This window comes from Perognathus longimembris, chromosome 1, assembly GCF_023159225.1.
Source record: "Perognathus longimembris pacificus isolate PPM17 chromosome 1, ASM2315922v1, whole genome shotgun sequence".
NCBI lineage: Eukaryota > Metazoa > Chordata > Mammalia > Rodentia > Heteromyidae > Perognathus > Perognathus longimembris.
The window spans coordinates 152,728,358-152,743,606 of NC_063161.1; the positions used below are offsets into that span (position 1 = coordinate 152,728,358).

Sequence of the window (15,249 nt, forward strand, 5' to 3'; positions counted from 1 at the left end):
AGGGCAGTGTATTTTGTGCTTTCCATGTTCACAAAATTATTCTGTTTGTTGATTCAGGCCAGGGTGCCAGCCAATCATAATAGCATCAACAAGTAACTCTTTCGTTTATTGAAAGGACCTCACTCTTTGTTAGGCTCTCTTCTGAGCACTGTACGTATATTTTCTATCATTGATCCACCTAATAATCATTCTTATATTTGGATTTTGACAGATGAGGAAGCTGAAACTTGCCTTAGGCTGCTTGCCTTGCTCACACATAAGTCACTGGCAGAGCCAGGAAAGGAGGTGAAGTCCTCCATCCACAAAGCCTGGGCTCATAATGAGCAAGCTCTGGGACCTCCCTCCCTCCCAGGGGAATGGTCACTCTCCAGCTTTCTCTCTGTTGGCCTTGGCATCACTGCCTGCTCCAGAGGCTGACAAGTAGGATGTATTTTACAAGAGCATATTATCCAGTTCCCATGACAGATTAATGACCAATGAGTGACCAAGCAACAGGTGTTTTGAACTGAATTTGTGAATCTGTCATAAAGTTGGTACATTCCCAAATTCAAGGTTTCTTAACCTAGGACCATAGACGGGCCTAGGGGCCCCTGAGCCCTCTGAAATGGCATGTAGGTCATTTTATTGTCGGGAAAGGGGAAGTTGGCATCTCTTCTCATAAATAGGAAGCACTATGTGCTTAGGAGGCTTTCAGAATGGGGCTGCCCCTGGTACATTACAGAACCACTTCCTCGTTGCTGTGTGGTAGAACATTCTGGTACCTATTTTAAAAACCCAGTCTTCTCCAAGAATTTGATAAGACTAGTTTCTTGAAACAGAACAAGGGCTGGGCATGGAAGCTCATATATGTACTCCTTGCTGCTTAAGGGGCTGAGATCAGAATGATTACAGTTGAAGGTCAGCCAAATAAAAAAGCTTGCAAGACCCCATTCACAACAGAAAAAGCTAAGCAAAAGCTGGGTGCTTGTGGCTCATGCCTGTAATCGTAGCTACTTAGGAGGCTGAGATCTTTGGATCGCAAGTTCGAAGCCAGCCTGGGCAATCTGTGAGTATCCAGAAAACCAGAAATGGCACCGTGGCTCTGAGTGGTAGAGCACTAGCCTTGAGCAAAAGAGCTCAGGGACCTGAGATCAAGCCCCAGGACAGACAAGTAAATGAATAAACTAGACACAATGGCATGTGCCCATCATCCCAGATGTGGTAGGGCCTCAAAAATCACAATCCTCCAACCTCAGCTTCCTTAGTGCTAGAATTACAAGAGGCACCATCACACTTTGATTTCCAGATCTGTGTTTTTAATGGCCAAGAGAATGTGCCTGTTTGAAAGCAGCACAAAAGGAGCTAGGGGACTAGAAGGCAGTTAGCTACATAGACTTTGGCTAGAGTCTAGTGGCCTGGCCTCGTATCTTCCCAGCCCTTACCTTATCTGTGAGCCCATTGTGTGTTCAAGTGATATAAAATAGCTCCCCCTCCACCTGTGGAGAGCTTGCAAGGTCGCAGAGAGAGCATTTAGCAGCTAGTGGTAGATTGTGGTGATGAGGATAGGATTTGGAGCCAATTATAAAGACTGGGAGATAAGGAGGGGACATTTGTGGGGTGTTTTCCCCGCCACTGTCAGAAGCCTTGGGCACGGATACCTCACAACGCCCTGGGCTTCTTCCTGGCTCTACAGGTTCCGATCCAAGAGGCCAAGCACCATTTGCCTAGTGACCTGGCCCAGGTGCTCAGCGTCGGCAGTGAAGCACGCTGCTTCCTGATGGCTCACAGTTTGTGTTGTGGTTTATTCTACAGATTAATCAGAAAAAGCTGAAAAAATATGAGAAAGAGTATCACACCATGAGAGAACAGCAGGCCCAACAGGAAGACCCCATCGAACGATACGAGGTTTGTTTGCTTATGGCTGGCTGAAGTAGAAGCTTGAGGCTTTTCATTCCATACTGTTGTGTCTGTTACTAGCTTTATGGAATGTGGAGCTTGAACTCAGGTAGGCCTTGAGCTTTTACGCTCAGGACTGGCAGGCATTCTGTCCCTTGAACCATAGCTTTACTTCAAGATTTTTGGGTGGTTAATTGGAAATGAGAGTCTCACAGACTTTTCTATGTGGGATGGCTTCAAACTGTAATCCTCAGATCTTAGCCTCATGAGTAACAAAGATTGCAGGCATGAGCTACTGCCAGCTGGCTGTTGATTCCCATTTTTTTTGGCCAGTCCTAGGGCTTGAATTCGGGGCCTATGCACTGTCCCTGAGCTTCTTTTGCTCAAGGCTAGCACTCTACCACTTCAGCCACAGCGCCACTTCCGGCTTTTTCTGTTTATGTGGTGCTGAAGAATGATAGCCAGGGCTTCGTTCATATGAGGCGAGCACTCTACCACCAAGCCGCATTCCCAGCCCCTTGATTCCTTTTTAAAATTCACTTCCCCTGTTTCTAGACTCAAGTTTCCATTTGAGTTTGCAAATGAAAAAGCAAGATCTGTTCTGTTTCAAATAAGTTGCCCAGTTTGTTACAGTTCAGTGGCCTTTCCTTACAGTTAAGAAGTAGCTTCATGATAAGGTTGCTTGAATCAGTTAAGCACTTCTTTGTAGAGATAGAAAATAAGAAACTGTTTATTTAGAAACATGTTAGGGCCAGTCACATGTCTTTATTTCTGAGAGACGCAAGAATTTGTTTTGAAATTTAGTCTTGAGGAGTTCTTGTTTCCACCTGGTTTTTTTGCATTCTGTAATTGGTTTCTGTCTGCTCTTCAGCGGGAAAACAGGCGCCTCCAAGAAGCTAACATGAGGCTGGAACAGGAAAACGATGACTTAGCGCATGAGTTGGTGACCAGCAAGATTGCACTGCGGAAAGACTTGGATAACGTAAGTGATGGGTTGTCAGGAAAGATCCCACAGGCAAACTTGACCTCTCAACACGTGAAATCCTGGGAGTTTGGTGGTCACGTTGCCTTACCCTTTAGCACCTGGCTCGAGAGAGAAAGCTGGGCGTCAAGAGTTCTGCCTCCTTCCTTAAGGGGTGTCTCTCCTCCCGTCTTATTTCCATGCAGAGTTCCTGAGTTGCTTTCGTAGCCAATTATTTATTACAATCTTCTGAATTCCCTCCTATCATGAAGAAAATTTGTTTTCCTGCATATGTGGGACTTGTTGAAAAAGCATTGCCGCTCACAACAGTTTGCCTGAGCGACAGCTTCATTTTATTAGTAGTTTCTCTTGGCAGAGGTTCTGTTATCCTTTCATCATTGCCTGTGCTAATGTTAAAATTTCTGTGATGATGGCTTTCCTGGCAGGAAGCTTTTCTGTTTTTCTGTACTACAAGCTTTGCCTAGAGAAAGTGTAGTCTCACAGGCCATGGGGAGGGCTGGCTTCTTCTGTAAAGGGATAGTAAAAGATCAGGCTTTGTGAACCTTGGTTTCTCTCGCCACTGCTTAGCCATGGCCTTGGTCTACAAGCAAGATGTAAAGGAATGGCATGGCTGTTTTCCAATAAGAGCTTATTTACCAAACTTAAGTATACATATGTATACACTTGCATGCCGCCCACTGTATTTACTATAAGTTTATAAGCTAAATCTAGCTTCCTCATATGGGGGACACATGCAACCTTTGTCTCTCTGGGCCCGACTTACTTTATGTAACATAATTTTTTCCAAGCTTTCCCACTTCTTTACAAATGGTACAGTATCATTCTTTCAAATGGATACGTAAAATTCCATTGTGTGTATATATACCACATTTTCTTGATCCATTCATCCATTGAGGGACATGTGGGCTGATTCCATACCTTAAATTGTGGTAGATTCAAGAGAGAACTCAAGGGGCTGGGGATATAGCCTAGTGGCAAGAGTGCCTGCCTCGGATACACGAGGCCCTAGGTTCGATTCCTCAGCACCACATATACAGAAAACGGCCAGAAACGGCGCTGTGGCTCAAGTGGCAGAGTGCTGTGCTAGCCTTGAGCGGGAAGAAGCCAGGGACAGTGCTCAGGCCCTGAGTCCAAGGCCCAGGACTGGCCAAAAAAAAGAGAGAACTCAAAGAGCATAATTCCTTAGAAAGGCAGAGTCAATGTTCAGCAAAATAAATACCAGGAAGTGGGTACTAAAGAAGGGTTGGGTGGGGTTGGGGAAAGGAGTAGGCAAATGAAGATAAGAGGAGGATAATCCAGTCAAGAATCTAGCACATAGGCTACAAAATTAAGAATGGCAAGTCTTATACAACTACTTCAAAATATTTTGGGGGGGGCGGGGGGGCCTGGGAATATGGCCTAGTGGCAAGAGTGCTTGCCTCATATACATGAAGCCAGAAGTGGCACTGTGGCTCAAGTGGCAGAGTGCTAGCCTTGAGCAAAAAGAAGCCAGGGACAGTGCTCAGGCCCTGAGTCCAAGGCCCAGGACTGGAAAAAAAAATTTTTTTTCTTTTTAAAAAAACCTAAGTAGCACACACTAGATTTGGCTCCTAGACTAGTTTGCAAGCTCCTGACTTAGATTTTTCCACCAGGCTCCTAGGATCATTCCTGTGCTTTTAGTTTCCTCAGTTCTGGAGGTTGGCTGCGGCTGCTGAGGGCTTACATTCAATGCTTACATTCCATCCAAGTTTGAACTCCAGAGAACCAGCCAGCACCAGGAGGTTCTTGACTTGTACCAAAGCGGAGAAAATTCTGCAGCTAGTACATTTCTTTGGAAGTCATGCTTTCATTGGTTTCTCAAAGCAGTTCACACATGCAAAAAGGAGACAGTAGTAGCTGCTGCTGCTTTTTTTGTTTTGTTTTTTGTTGTTGTTGTTTTGTTGGTTGTGGGGTTTGGGCCTGGGCACTGTCCCTGAGCTCTTCAGCTCAAGGCTAACACACTACCACTTGAGCCACAGCACCACTTCCAGCCTTTTCTGTTTCAGGGCTTCGCGCATGGTAGGCAAGCGCTCTACCACTAAGCCACATTCCCAGCCCTAGCTGCTGCTTCTTACTAATGTTCTTTAGAAACAGAATGATAAATCTACTATATCTGATACTTGTCTAACCACTTGCAACTTGCGTGCTACTGCTCAGGATATCTTTTTCTGTCCTTTTACTTTCAGCATAACGATCTTTGTTTTTGCCCAAATGGGAATCTGTCTTGTACTTGTCTTTGCTTCTTTGTGTTTTACTGCAGTCTTTGGTTTAATTGCACGTTTGTGTGATTTTGTTTCTTGTTGACTTACAAGTTGTTCTAGGATTCCTCTTTCTCCAGAGCTCTCCATGACAGCTTCCAGCCACCTCAGCTCTGCCCATGCCCTGCCCCAGGTGCCTCTAGCCTGTAGGGCCCCCCTTCCTTCCTTCCCCCCTCCCCCCCCCCCCGTGCTGTCCCCAGAGCCCAGGAGAACCCAGGCATTACTAAAATGCCATTTTTTTCTCCCATGACTAGTTTGCATTTATCTGTTCCCCGTTGATCTTCATGACTCAAAGCAGAAGTATGGGGTTTATGTTTATTATGTTTAGAGGTTCTCCCTTTTCTTGGTTATGTGAATAAGCTGGGGTGCCATCGGAGTTTAGTGCAGTAGCCTCTGCACACCTTTCTGTTGCCATAGGGCTGATTCTGGGAGTGGGTAGGACTTGTGCTGGCAGTCACGTGACAGCTTCCAGCAGGGCTACAAAGACAGAGCTCAGGACAAACACCTGTCCACCTGCTTTCCGCACATATGGGGTGTCATGGTGGGTAGAAAAGTCTCTTGAGAGAGGAGCCCCAGTTCATCCCTGGCTGTTCCACACATTTCGGAGTCAGCTGAGTACAGGAAGAAATGCTTGTCCCTGTGCACTGCAGTAGTAGCGCAAGCGAGGCCGGCAGTCCAGGCAGAAATGACAATTCCTGCTGATGAAAATACTGCTGCGCCCAGGGGGCTTGGCATAGCACCGAGGCTGAGGAAGGCTGGACACACTCAGAATGCAAATCGATTCTTTACAACTGTGAACACCGCACAGTGAAAACTATTGGAATTGTTTGGGGAAGGAGGGAGGGTGGGTCAGGGAGTGAGGAAGTGGTGAGATTGATTGGAGTACATGGAAAGAGAACAGTGACATTTCTCTTAACTAGTGGAAGCTATTATGAATCAAGTAGATTTATGAGTACATGGAATAAAAACAACAAATACACACATACCACTGGTACCAGGGCTTGAACTCAGGGCCTTCTGCTTGTTCTGCTTATTTGCTCTTGTCACTTGAGCCACAACTCTAGCTTGGCTTTTTACTGGTTATTTTGGAAATGAAGCCTCATTTCCCTATTAAGGTCCCAGCTTTGTTCCTCCCAAAGAAGAGATGTGAGAGGAAGTAGAGTGCAGCGGAAAGCTCAGGAGCCCCAGTCTACCCCTCTGCCGAAGTGATGCCGGATTCTGTTTCAGACAAACCAGCCTCCAGTGCCAGGAGGCAGGAAGGTGCAGGAAGGTTCGCTGCCCTCCAGTGAAGGCCTTCCTACCTGACCCTTGCCTTTTCTCTAACACAGGAGTCGCTCCTCAAGTGCCCTTGAGGGACTGGTGTCAGGACCCACAAGATTTCCCATGGGACTCAAAGGCCCACCCACCAGCCATCTGCAGCCGTTAGAGAAAGACTAGAGTAGAACGTGGCCATAAAGATACTCAAGTGTCTGTACTGCGGGCACCTTCACTTACAAGAGCAAAACACAGCGCTTGTTGAGTGAAGTTAAAAAAAAAAGTTTGGAAGAAGACCAGAGCTTCTCATTATTATTAAGATCGGCATGTTCTCTGCTTCGTCCCTCACTCAGAGGAAAAGTGCAGAGCTTAGAAAGGTTTGCAGTGGCTTGTCCAAATGGTGGGTGCACGGTCAGTGAAGAGTGAGAGCTAAACTCAGCGAGTGCATCAGTGCCAGAAGCTGAGCTTCCCATCACCATCCTGCACCCCCTCCGTGCCGGGGCTCCGTGGGACCTGGGGCAGAGCATTCCCGTTAAGATCCATTTTCCCATCATTTTAAACAAGTCGTATGCCCAGGGAGTTGCAGCCCTGTCTGCTTCTTGGCTCTTTGTTCTTGGTGCTGACTTGGGTTCTCAGTTCTTCTTTCTTTATGTTTCAGGCTGAAGAAAAGGCAGATGCACTGAATAAGGAGCTGCTGATGACCAAACAGAAACTGATCGAAGCGGAGGAAGAGAAGAGACGGTTGGAGGAAGAGTCTGCTCAGGTGAGGGGATCCTGTCCCCTCCCCCCCTCCTCCCAGCCTTGCCAGTACTGGCCAGCAGAGATTTAGCTGAAAAGTAGGCACTGAGGACAGCTGGCTTCAGTTTCTGCCCAAGGACCCTTCTTGTTTATCCTGTCAAGCATACTGGTTCTTTATCAGGAAATCCTGTAAGGAGACAGCGGGGTTTTAAGGTGGGCTGAAATGCAGCATATAGAGCAACACAAGAGGGACAGGCTCAGTGGTCACAGACTGGCCTACCTCTCAGGATGTACTGAGCATGCGCCCCAGGAAGCCCCTCCCCTTCCCTCCGTGGTCCTCCCAGATCACACCGCCGGCCTTAGACAGATGACCAGGAGGTGCTGAGCACTGCTGGCTCCTGGCCCCAGTCAGTCCTAGCATGGGTGCTCACACCAGACGGGAGGAGCCGTGGGAGCGCACTGGCGCTGAGTCTCTGTTCACTTCTGCTTTTCTGTGTGCTCAGTTGAAGGAAATGTGCCGCCGGGAACTTGACAAGGCAGAATCGGAGATTAAGAAAAACAGTTCCATCATTGGTGACTACAAGCAGGTGGGTCCTGCCCCACGGCCAGGCTGGATGTGGTGGGGTGTGGGGGGACAGTGTCTGCAGGCCCAGTTGCACCCACTTGTGTCCTGGGGGGACGCAATAGGATGTCTCCACGGTGTTTCAGATTGCACCGCATCCAGCAGGTAGCGAGTGAAAGTAGTTCTAGTTCAGAATGATGGACTGATGTCCACAGCAAGTGAAAGCGCTTCTCTCTAGAGAGCATTCAGGCTTTCTCCTTTCTCTGCTGGGATTTCTGCGGCTTGGGAACCCCAGCTGCCGGGTACAGTGTGGATAGCTCCTGCGGTTCGGGGGCTGGCACAGCTATAGGAGCCTCTGCCTGACAGAGCCACGCCTGCCAGAACATCCGTTCCTGCCGCTTAGCAGCATTTATCCCAATTCCACATTATGCAGATGACTCCATCATTCAAAAGATTGTGATTTTCTATTTGTTTCTCTAGATTTGTTCTCAACTGAGTGAAAGATTGGAGAAGCAGCAGACAGCTAATAAAGTGGAAATTGAGAAAATTCGGGTAAGATTTCCTTTCCAGAGTTGATTTTCCATCACCTAGTTCCGCTGGCTGGGAGAGGCTCGAGTGGCAGCGCACTGGGCCTAACATGCCAAGGTCCTGGTCCCTGCCCCCCCCGGCCCCCAAAACGAAGCGACACAAGCTCTGGTGTATTGGAGAAGGTGCCTGTCTACTGCCAGTCATTGACAACCTCCACAGCTTCAGCTCAGTGCCAACGAGACCCAAGCGCCCCAGCCGACCCTCTCAGTGTCCCGCGGAAGGCGGTCGGCACTACTCGGCCAGGACAAGCGAGCACCAGCTTTGCGTGAGGGAACAAGGCCAGGGCCGCCCACTCGGGCTCCTGCCTCCCCATTCTGTGAAGTCTCCCCACCAGAGCTCATTCCTCCTGTGTCATATAATCTTAAGTACAATGAAGACTCAACGTTTCACTAGCGCAAGGGGTGGGGAGAGTAACGAGCGTTACATTCTATTTGTTAGATTGTCATATTTTGCAGAATGAGTAAGTTACTGAAAAGATGTTTGACTTGTGTATTTACAACTCAGGGACGGGAGCAGAGCAAAGTCCCGTGCTCACAGACGTTTTACACCAAGAACAAGATGACAATGACCTTCCCTTCATCAAAACCAGAAGCACTATTTTTTTTTTTATCTTTATGTGCTGCTACAAAATCTTTTTTTTTTTTTTGGCCAGTCCTGGGGCTTGGACTCAGGGCCTGAGCACTGTCCCTGGCTTCTTCCCGCTCAAGGCTAGCACTCTGCCACTTGAGCCACAGCACTACTTCTGGCCATTTTCTGTATATGTGGTGCTGGGGAATTGAACCCAAGGCCTCATGTATACAAGGCAAGCACTCTTGCCACTAGGCCATATCCCCAGCCCACAAAATCTTTATAATAAAATTCTTTTTGGCAGGGGGGAGGGGTGAAGAGGGAGGGCTGGGAATTAAACACAGGGCCTAGCATGTACTCTAGCACTGATCACACCCAACCCCTAACACTGGGACATGTGTGACAGATAGACGGATGGATGGATGGATGGATGGATGTTTTTTCTTTTTGGTAGTACTGGGGTTTGAACTCAGGACTAGGTAGACACTACTGCTTTAAGCCACACTTCCAGCTAAAATTTCTAAGACTGGTATTTTATTTTACATTTACAGTTCTACAATTGGGATACTTTATAGTGGATGGCTTTTTTCTGGTGTGATTGGCAGAGTAGTTCTTAGAGGAGCATAGTGTTTTTTATATTGTGACATCCTATTTTGATGAAATAAGGGATATTACTTGTGAGCCTATTTCATATGCTTTTTGTGGCATGCCTTTAGTGTTTTATTTTCCTACGTTACAAAAAAATTTTCCTTAAGGATTTTTAGAGCCTACGTCCTTCCTGAAGAGACAACTCCCATTGGTGTCCCTAATTCTAGTGAAAAATCATTGCACACAAAGCTTGGTCTAGCTGTAGCCCCATCTTCTGGGCTAGCCTGTGTTTCTAGGCCGCTCTCTGGGTGCAGTTGGTGTTGCGATGGGGAACGCCAGCTACGTTGCCTGTCAGTTTCCAAAGCCAGGCAGGCAAGGGGCCCCCACACCACCAGCGCAGCAGCCCCTCCGCTTCTCACCTCTCACCTTGAATTTCAGCAAAAGGTGGATGATTGTGACCGCTGCCGGGAGTTTTTCAACAAAGAAGGACATGTGAAAGGCGTCGCCTCGAGCAAGGAGGTTCTGGATGAGGACACCGATGAAGAGAAGGAGACACTCAAGAACCAGCTGAGGGAGATGGAGCTGGAGCTGGCCCAGACCAAGCTCCAGCTGGTGGAAGCCGAGTGCAAGATCCAGGTAATGGCGGCAGGCACACCCCGGGGGCCACTTTCTGCCATGTGGACTGGAACTGTCCCCTCCACACACACGCGAAATGGACTTGTGTGGGCTTAGCATCTTCCCTCCAGCCCCTTCCAAATGTTGAGTGTAGAATAACAATACTTTTTGTTGTTGTTGAAATTTTCTATTCTTCAACTTTATTTTTTATTTGAAAATGCTACAAACAGGGGTTACAGTTACATAAGTCAGGCAGAGTACACTACTATTTATCAGTGGATGTTTAATCAGTATTTAGCCTGACCTAAGGATTTGTGTTTGATGACGTTGAGGATTACCTACATAGTTTGTCTTTTTAGTGGTACACAGAACACATGCCTTAACATCACAGAGCTCAGCTAGGCACTGTGGCTCGTGCCTGTGATCCTAGCTATGCAAGAGGCTGAGAAAAAGAGCAAGAGTCAGAGGGAAAAGGAGAGAGAGCGGGGACCATGTTGAGCCGGATTATATGGGGAAAAGCGGGAGATATGGCCAGGTGGATTGGATGTGACCTCAGGGAAGGGGGAGGTAACTGCCGCTAGGCGTGCTGGTTATTTAGGTAACAGAGGTATTGGGGGCAGACTTAAAACAGGTGGGGGGCATCTGCATGGAGCCCTCCTGAAGGTGGACCTTGCAATAAGGTCTTGCCCTTTTATTGCCCCAGCCTGCTAGGAACCATAATCCTCCTGACTCCTGCCTTCCGGTAGCTGGAATCATATGTATAATCTCACCATCCCTGCTTCCAGCACTGAAATCTTGAACCTCAACTTAGGTAGTAACCTCATTACACCGCATGTTGTCCCAATCTCCTGTCAGGTTGTTTTAGGACTAAGATGATATGCAGGCAAGGCTGAACACAGCAACAGGGGTTCTATTTCCCCAGCTCCAGTCACTTAACCAGCCCTGTGACTTGGCACAGCTCACCTAATTTATCTGAACCTCCACTGCTGGTGGTGAAATTGGTTTTACTTGCGTCACCTTTCTACTACATGGCTAATTCCACCAGTACCAACACAGGCAGGAACCCATGTCAGGTGTGCAACTTGAGGCACCTCTCCCTTACTGCGGGCGCGGCGGGCTCTTGGTCCGACGCCATCCCGGGTGGCACTAGGTAGCCGGAGGGATTCCCAGGACCTGGTGTGGCGTCTCCGCGGCAGCGGCGTCTGAGCTGTGATCAGAGCGGACAGCGTGGTGTGCGGCAGGGAAAGGACCAGGAGAGCCCCGGGCAGGGGGAGCTGAGGCCGCAGCCAGGGAGAGGGCCTTCCGTGAAGGCTCACGGAGGAGCTTCCGTGCGGCGCACAGCAAGGCAGATGCTGAGCAAAGAGCACGTGGCCCAAGTTAGCATCTCACAGGCCATGAGGAGACGCCAGAGGCTTATGCTGGAAGCGCATGCTGCAGTCACTGCAGAACCAGCTGTGTGCGCCAGCAAAGGGGGGAGACGTTAAACTAGGCAAGAAATGGGGCTCTCACTAGAAACAAGGCATTTCCGGAGCGATCTCCAGAGTAACGTGATGGGGCCCTTGTACGGGCTCAGCTCTGGGGAAGGCCAGTCCTCATCCTCTCGTTCCTCCCGCAGGACCTGGAGCACCACTTGGGCCTTGCCCTCAACGAGGTGCAGGCGGCCAAGAAGACCTGGTTTAACCGAACGCTGAGCTCCATAAAGACGGCCACCGGGGTGCAAGGGAAAGAGACTTGCTGAGAGCAGCCTCCTGCAGACGCCTGCAGAGAACACGCCACCTCTCGTTGCCTTCCTTGGCCACATGTGTGATTCTGTGACTCGTTCCAGGACCAGAATGTACCTGAGTGGAACCCGTGACGCAGACTGGTGGGCGGTTGGGCCGGTGCTGCTGACGCAGGCGGCGTCGGGGCCGGGCTCTCCTCACTGCTCACCCCACAGGCCTGCCGGCCCAGCGAGGCCGGGGACACCGCGGAGTCTCCTCCAGGCCCACACCGCGCCCAGCATAAAGGCCGTTTACATGATCAGAGTTGGGGGATCCTTCGGTGTGTTGATTTTTTTCTAAACCTTTAATTTTTTTTAATATACATATTATATATGTTGGGGGGTAGGGGACCCGAAATTAGAGTAATTTTTACCTGTCAGTGCCAGCAGAAGTCCTCCCGGTAGACACGGCAAAGCACTTTGTTTGAGGTAGGAAGGTTTCCTAGTCCTAGCAGAAGCCGTCTCGTGCTCACCCCTCCCGCGCACAGGTTTGGGCTGTGGTGTTCTTCACGTCTCTGATCAATTCTATGCAACTCTCATAGTCCTGTCATCTTTTAGCGCTAGCTGCCAAAACTGACTCCATGGCTGTGAGACTGGATTAATCGTAACGTGGACAAATCTTATTTTGCTTAATGTGTCATGTGTACATACATACATACATATATATAAATATAAATATAAATATCTTCCCCTCATACGAAGTTGACAGTGTTGAACTCCCACACTAGGGCTGCTGAGCCGCGCCGCGGGCACCGAGCTCACCCCCACCTTTGCTCCCTCGTGCGCACGAGTGAGGAAGGCCGAGCTGTGTGTGTAAAGGTGAGCGTGCACGTGCTGTGGGGCCCCCCGGGGTGGCCAGGTGCGGACCTCACTGTCCAGGTGTGGATGGAGGTTCTAGCACCTTTTTATTAAAGGAAATTTTAAGAAGCCTGTGACTTAATTTATCTGACGACATGCCGACGGGCCGTCCGCAGGCGTCGCTTCGCCTGTGCGGCGGGCCGCCTCGGGCCGCAGCGGCTTGTATATAAGGTCCCTCGGTTCCCTTCCTGTCTGTTCCTGGTGGCTGCACTGAGGCTGGCTGCAGCCCTGTGACGGGGACAAGCAGAAGCCCCTCCCCCGGCCAGGCCCTCGGCCGCTTCCGGCGGCCTCGTCCACTTACCAAAACAGCTGTAAGCTCATCTAATAATAGGTGTGTGAACATTGTGCTAGGGTAGTTTGCGTGTCAACTTTATGAACCGAAATATAAACCAGTAAAACTGTATTACTAATTCTTTTGTTGGTTTTATTTTAACAGCATACTCATTAAATATTTTGGTACAAACAGCATTGCTTTGTAGAAGTCAGTTTTATCAATGCCTGCTCCAGTCCCTCACCCCCCCCCCCCACCACACACACACCGGAGGCCGGTTGGAGAGGACCAGGCCCCTCGGCTAACCCACACCCCCGTGGGAGAGAAGATACAGATTCTCCCTTGGGAGACTGAGCCTCCACAGCCATGAGTGTGGCAACAGCCCGGAAAATGCAGTTTGGGGAGTCACGGGTGACACACCCGGTGTACTGGAGTTCCAGAAGGTCTCAGGATGGAGCTGGACCTTCACACGTGGGCCAAATAACTCAGGTAAGCATGCGGCCTCTGGTTGAAACCAGGAGTGAAAGTCATTGTAGTTAAATACTGCATGTTCAAGTCCCTGTACACAGAAGTGTGCTTGCAAGGGAGACAAAATGGCAGTGCTCCCAGTCTGCACTAACAACTAGATGTGTTGTATAAAAAGCTGAGGATAGCACTTGGCTGGGAGAAACGTGCTTGGCTGGCGGGGAAGTGATAAGGGATGGTACTGGATCTTTAGGTTGAAGCCATGCCACAAGAAGTTGAAGGTCATAAGGAACCAAACCACTGCGGAGTTTAAAGCCAACTTGCATTCTGGGAAGTTCCCTGCTGATCCCTCTAAGATTGCAAGTAAAACTAGGGTCTGTGGTGCTAGAAAATGGGGGACGGAGTGAGGATCAAGGTGACGCGTCCTTGAGGTGTGGCGAACGGACTGGAGATGGCCTGGGACGGGCTGGAAGGGCAGCTGCGATGGTGTTTCATCTCCAGTGTGGGGCTCTCTGCCAGCTGCAAGGCGCCCTAGGAAATGGTGCTTTTCGGCAGCATCCCTGGGATCTGTCCACTAGGTGGCAACAGCACACACACCTGACTGCCACCGCATCTCCAGGTGGTGCCAAATGGGGCAAGAGGCACGGTGTACGTGCTTTGTAGAGAAACGCTGCTCTCCGGTGGAAGCTGAAGGCCAGAGACTGCACTGGTGAGAAGCACACAGCAGCCACTCGAGCAGGACGGGAGGGGAAGCAGATTACAGCAGAATGAGGGCTCAGCACTGCCTTGCACAGATGAGAGGTGCACACGAATTTCCCTTGGGGGCATGCCTGGGAGGCTGGTGGTGTGGGCCCTGCGGTGGGGCCTGGGGTAACAGGACAAGCAGATCAGGTGGTAACTAGCCAGGCTGTGAAGGGAACTGGGTACCGGTGCTGAGCGGCCAGAGACAACTAGGGCAGGGGGAATGGCAGCACCAGGAGCGCTCATTGTGTTCTCAGGCTGTTCTCGAAGCCCTTGAGAATGAATGCCTGTAATCCCAGCTCTCCAGGAGGATCTGAGGATCCAAGGCCAAAGCCAGCCTGGACCGGAAAAACCCATGAAACTGATCTCCAGTCAGCCACCAAAAAACCCACAAGTGGAGCTATGGCTTGGCCGAGCTCGAGGACAGCACCCAGGCCCCACCTTCAAGCCCTAGGGCTGGCGAACGTGCCCGCACCTACCCATGAGAATACATAGCCCCGGGACCCCAGGGACACGGGTAGGCCCTGCAGCAGCCAAACACAACTATTTGGGGGAAAAGTGAAAGCTCAGAAAGAAAGATGGGGTTCTCCACATTGGAAGTCAAATCTCCCCGTAGCAGACGGGCAATGAGAAGAATCTGCACAGGCCACAAAGAAGCCAGACCGCCACACCCATGTTTCCTACCTAGGGGAGTGGAAACTAGAGTCTGAGGTGGGGTGGGGGTGGGGGAACTGGGGTGCTTAGGGGAGGCACCGTGCCCGGTGCTGACCATGGGATGTAAGTGGGAGGATTCAGTGTGGGGAGTGGGAGCGGGTAGACAAGCTGGGGGCTGGAACCACACACCCTGGTGACTGAAAGCAGGCCTGAGGGCTACGTGTCCATCTTACGAAGAAGCTGAGGTGCACAGCGAGGGTCCCACACACAGCCACAGCTGAGCTGTCAGCCTCAACTTTTTATTTTCCTTTTGGCCAGTCCCGGGGCTTGAAGTCAGGGCTTGCGCGCTGTTCTTAAGCTTCTTTGGCTCAGGGCTGGCACTCTTACCACATGAGCCGCAGCTCCCCTTGCAGCGTCTCGTGGGCTCTCATGCCTGGGCTGCCTTTCCTTGACCTG

At 50.0% G+C, this 15,249-nt stretch overlaps 1 protein-coding gene across 6 annotated transcripts in view; it reads left to right on the forward strand.

The window, feature by feature from the left end:
• The window catches only part of Rabgap1 (RAB GTPase activating protein 1), a 136,774-nt gene extending 124,773 nt beyond the window's left edge, over positions 1–12,001 (forward strand). For all 6 annotated transcript variants that reach the window (XM_048341908.1, XM_048341917.1, XM_048341935.1 and 3 more), the window contains 7 exons: positions 1,792–1,884; positions 2,747–2,857; positions 7,046–7,150; positions 7,629–7,712; positions 8,168–8,239; positions 9,869–10,066; positions 11,661–12,001. In XM_048341908.1, coding sequence (XP_048197865.1) covers positions 1,792–1,884; positions 2,747–2,857; positions 7,046–7,150; positions 7,629–7,712; positions 8,168–8,239; positions 9,869–10,066; positions 11,661–11,783 — 786 coding nt within the window. In that variant the 3' untranslated portion in view covers positions 11,784–12,001. The remainder of the gene's footprint in view (positions 1–1,791; positions 1,885–2,746; positions 2,858–7,045; positions 7,151–7,628; positions 7,713–8,167; positions 8,240–9,868; positions 10,067–11,660) is intronic.
• Positions 12,002–15,249: the final 3,248 nt, after the last annotated feature.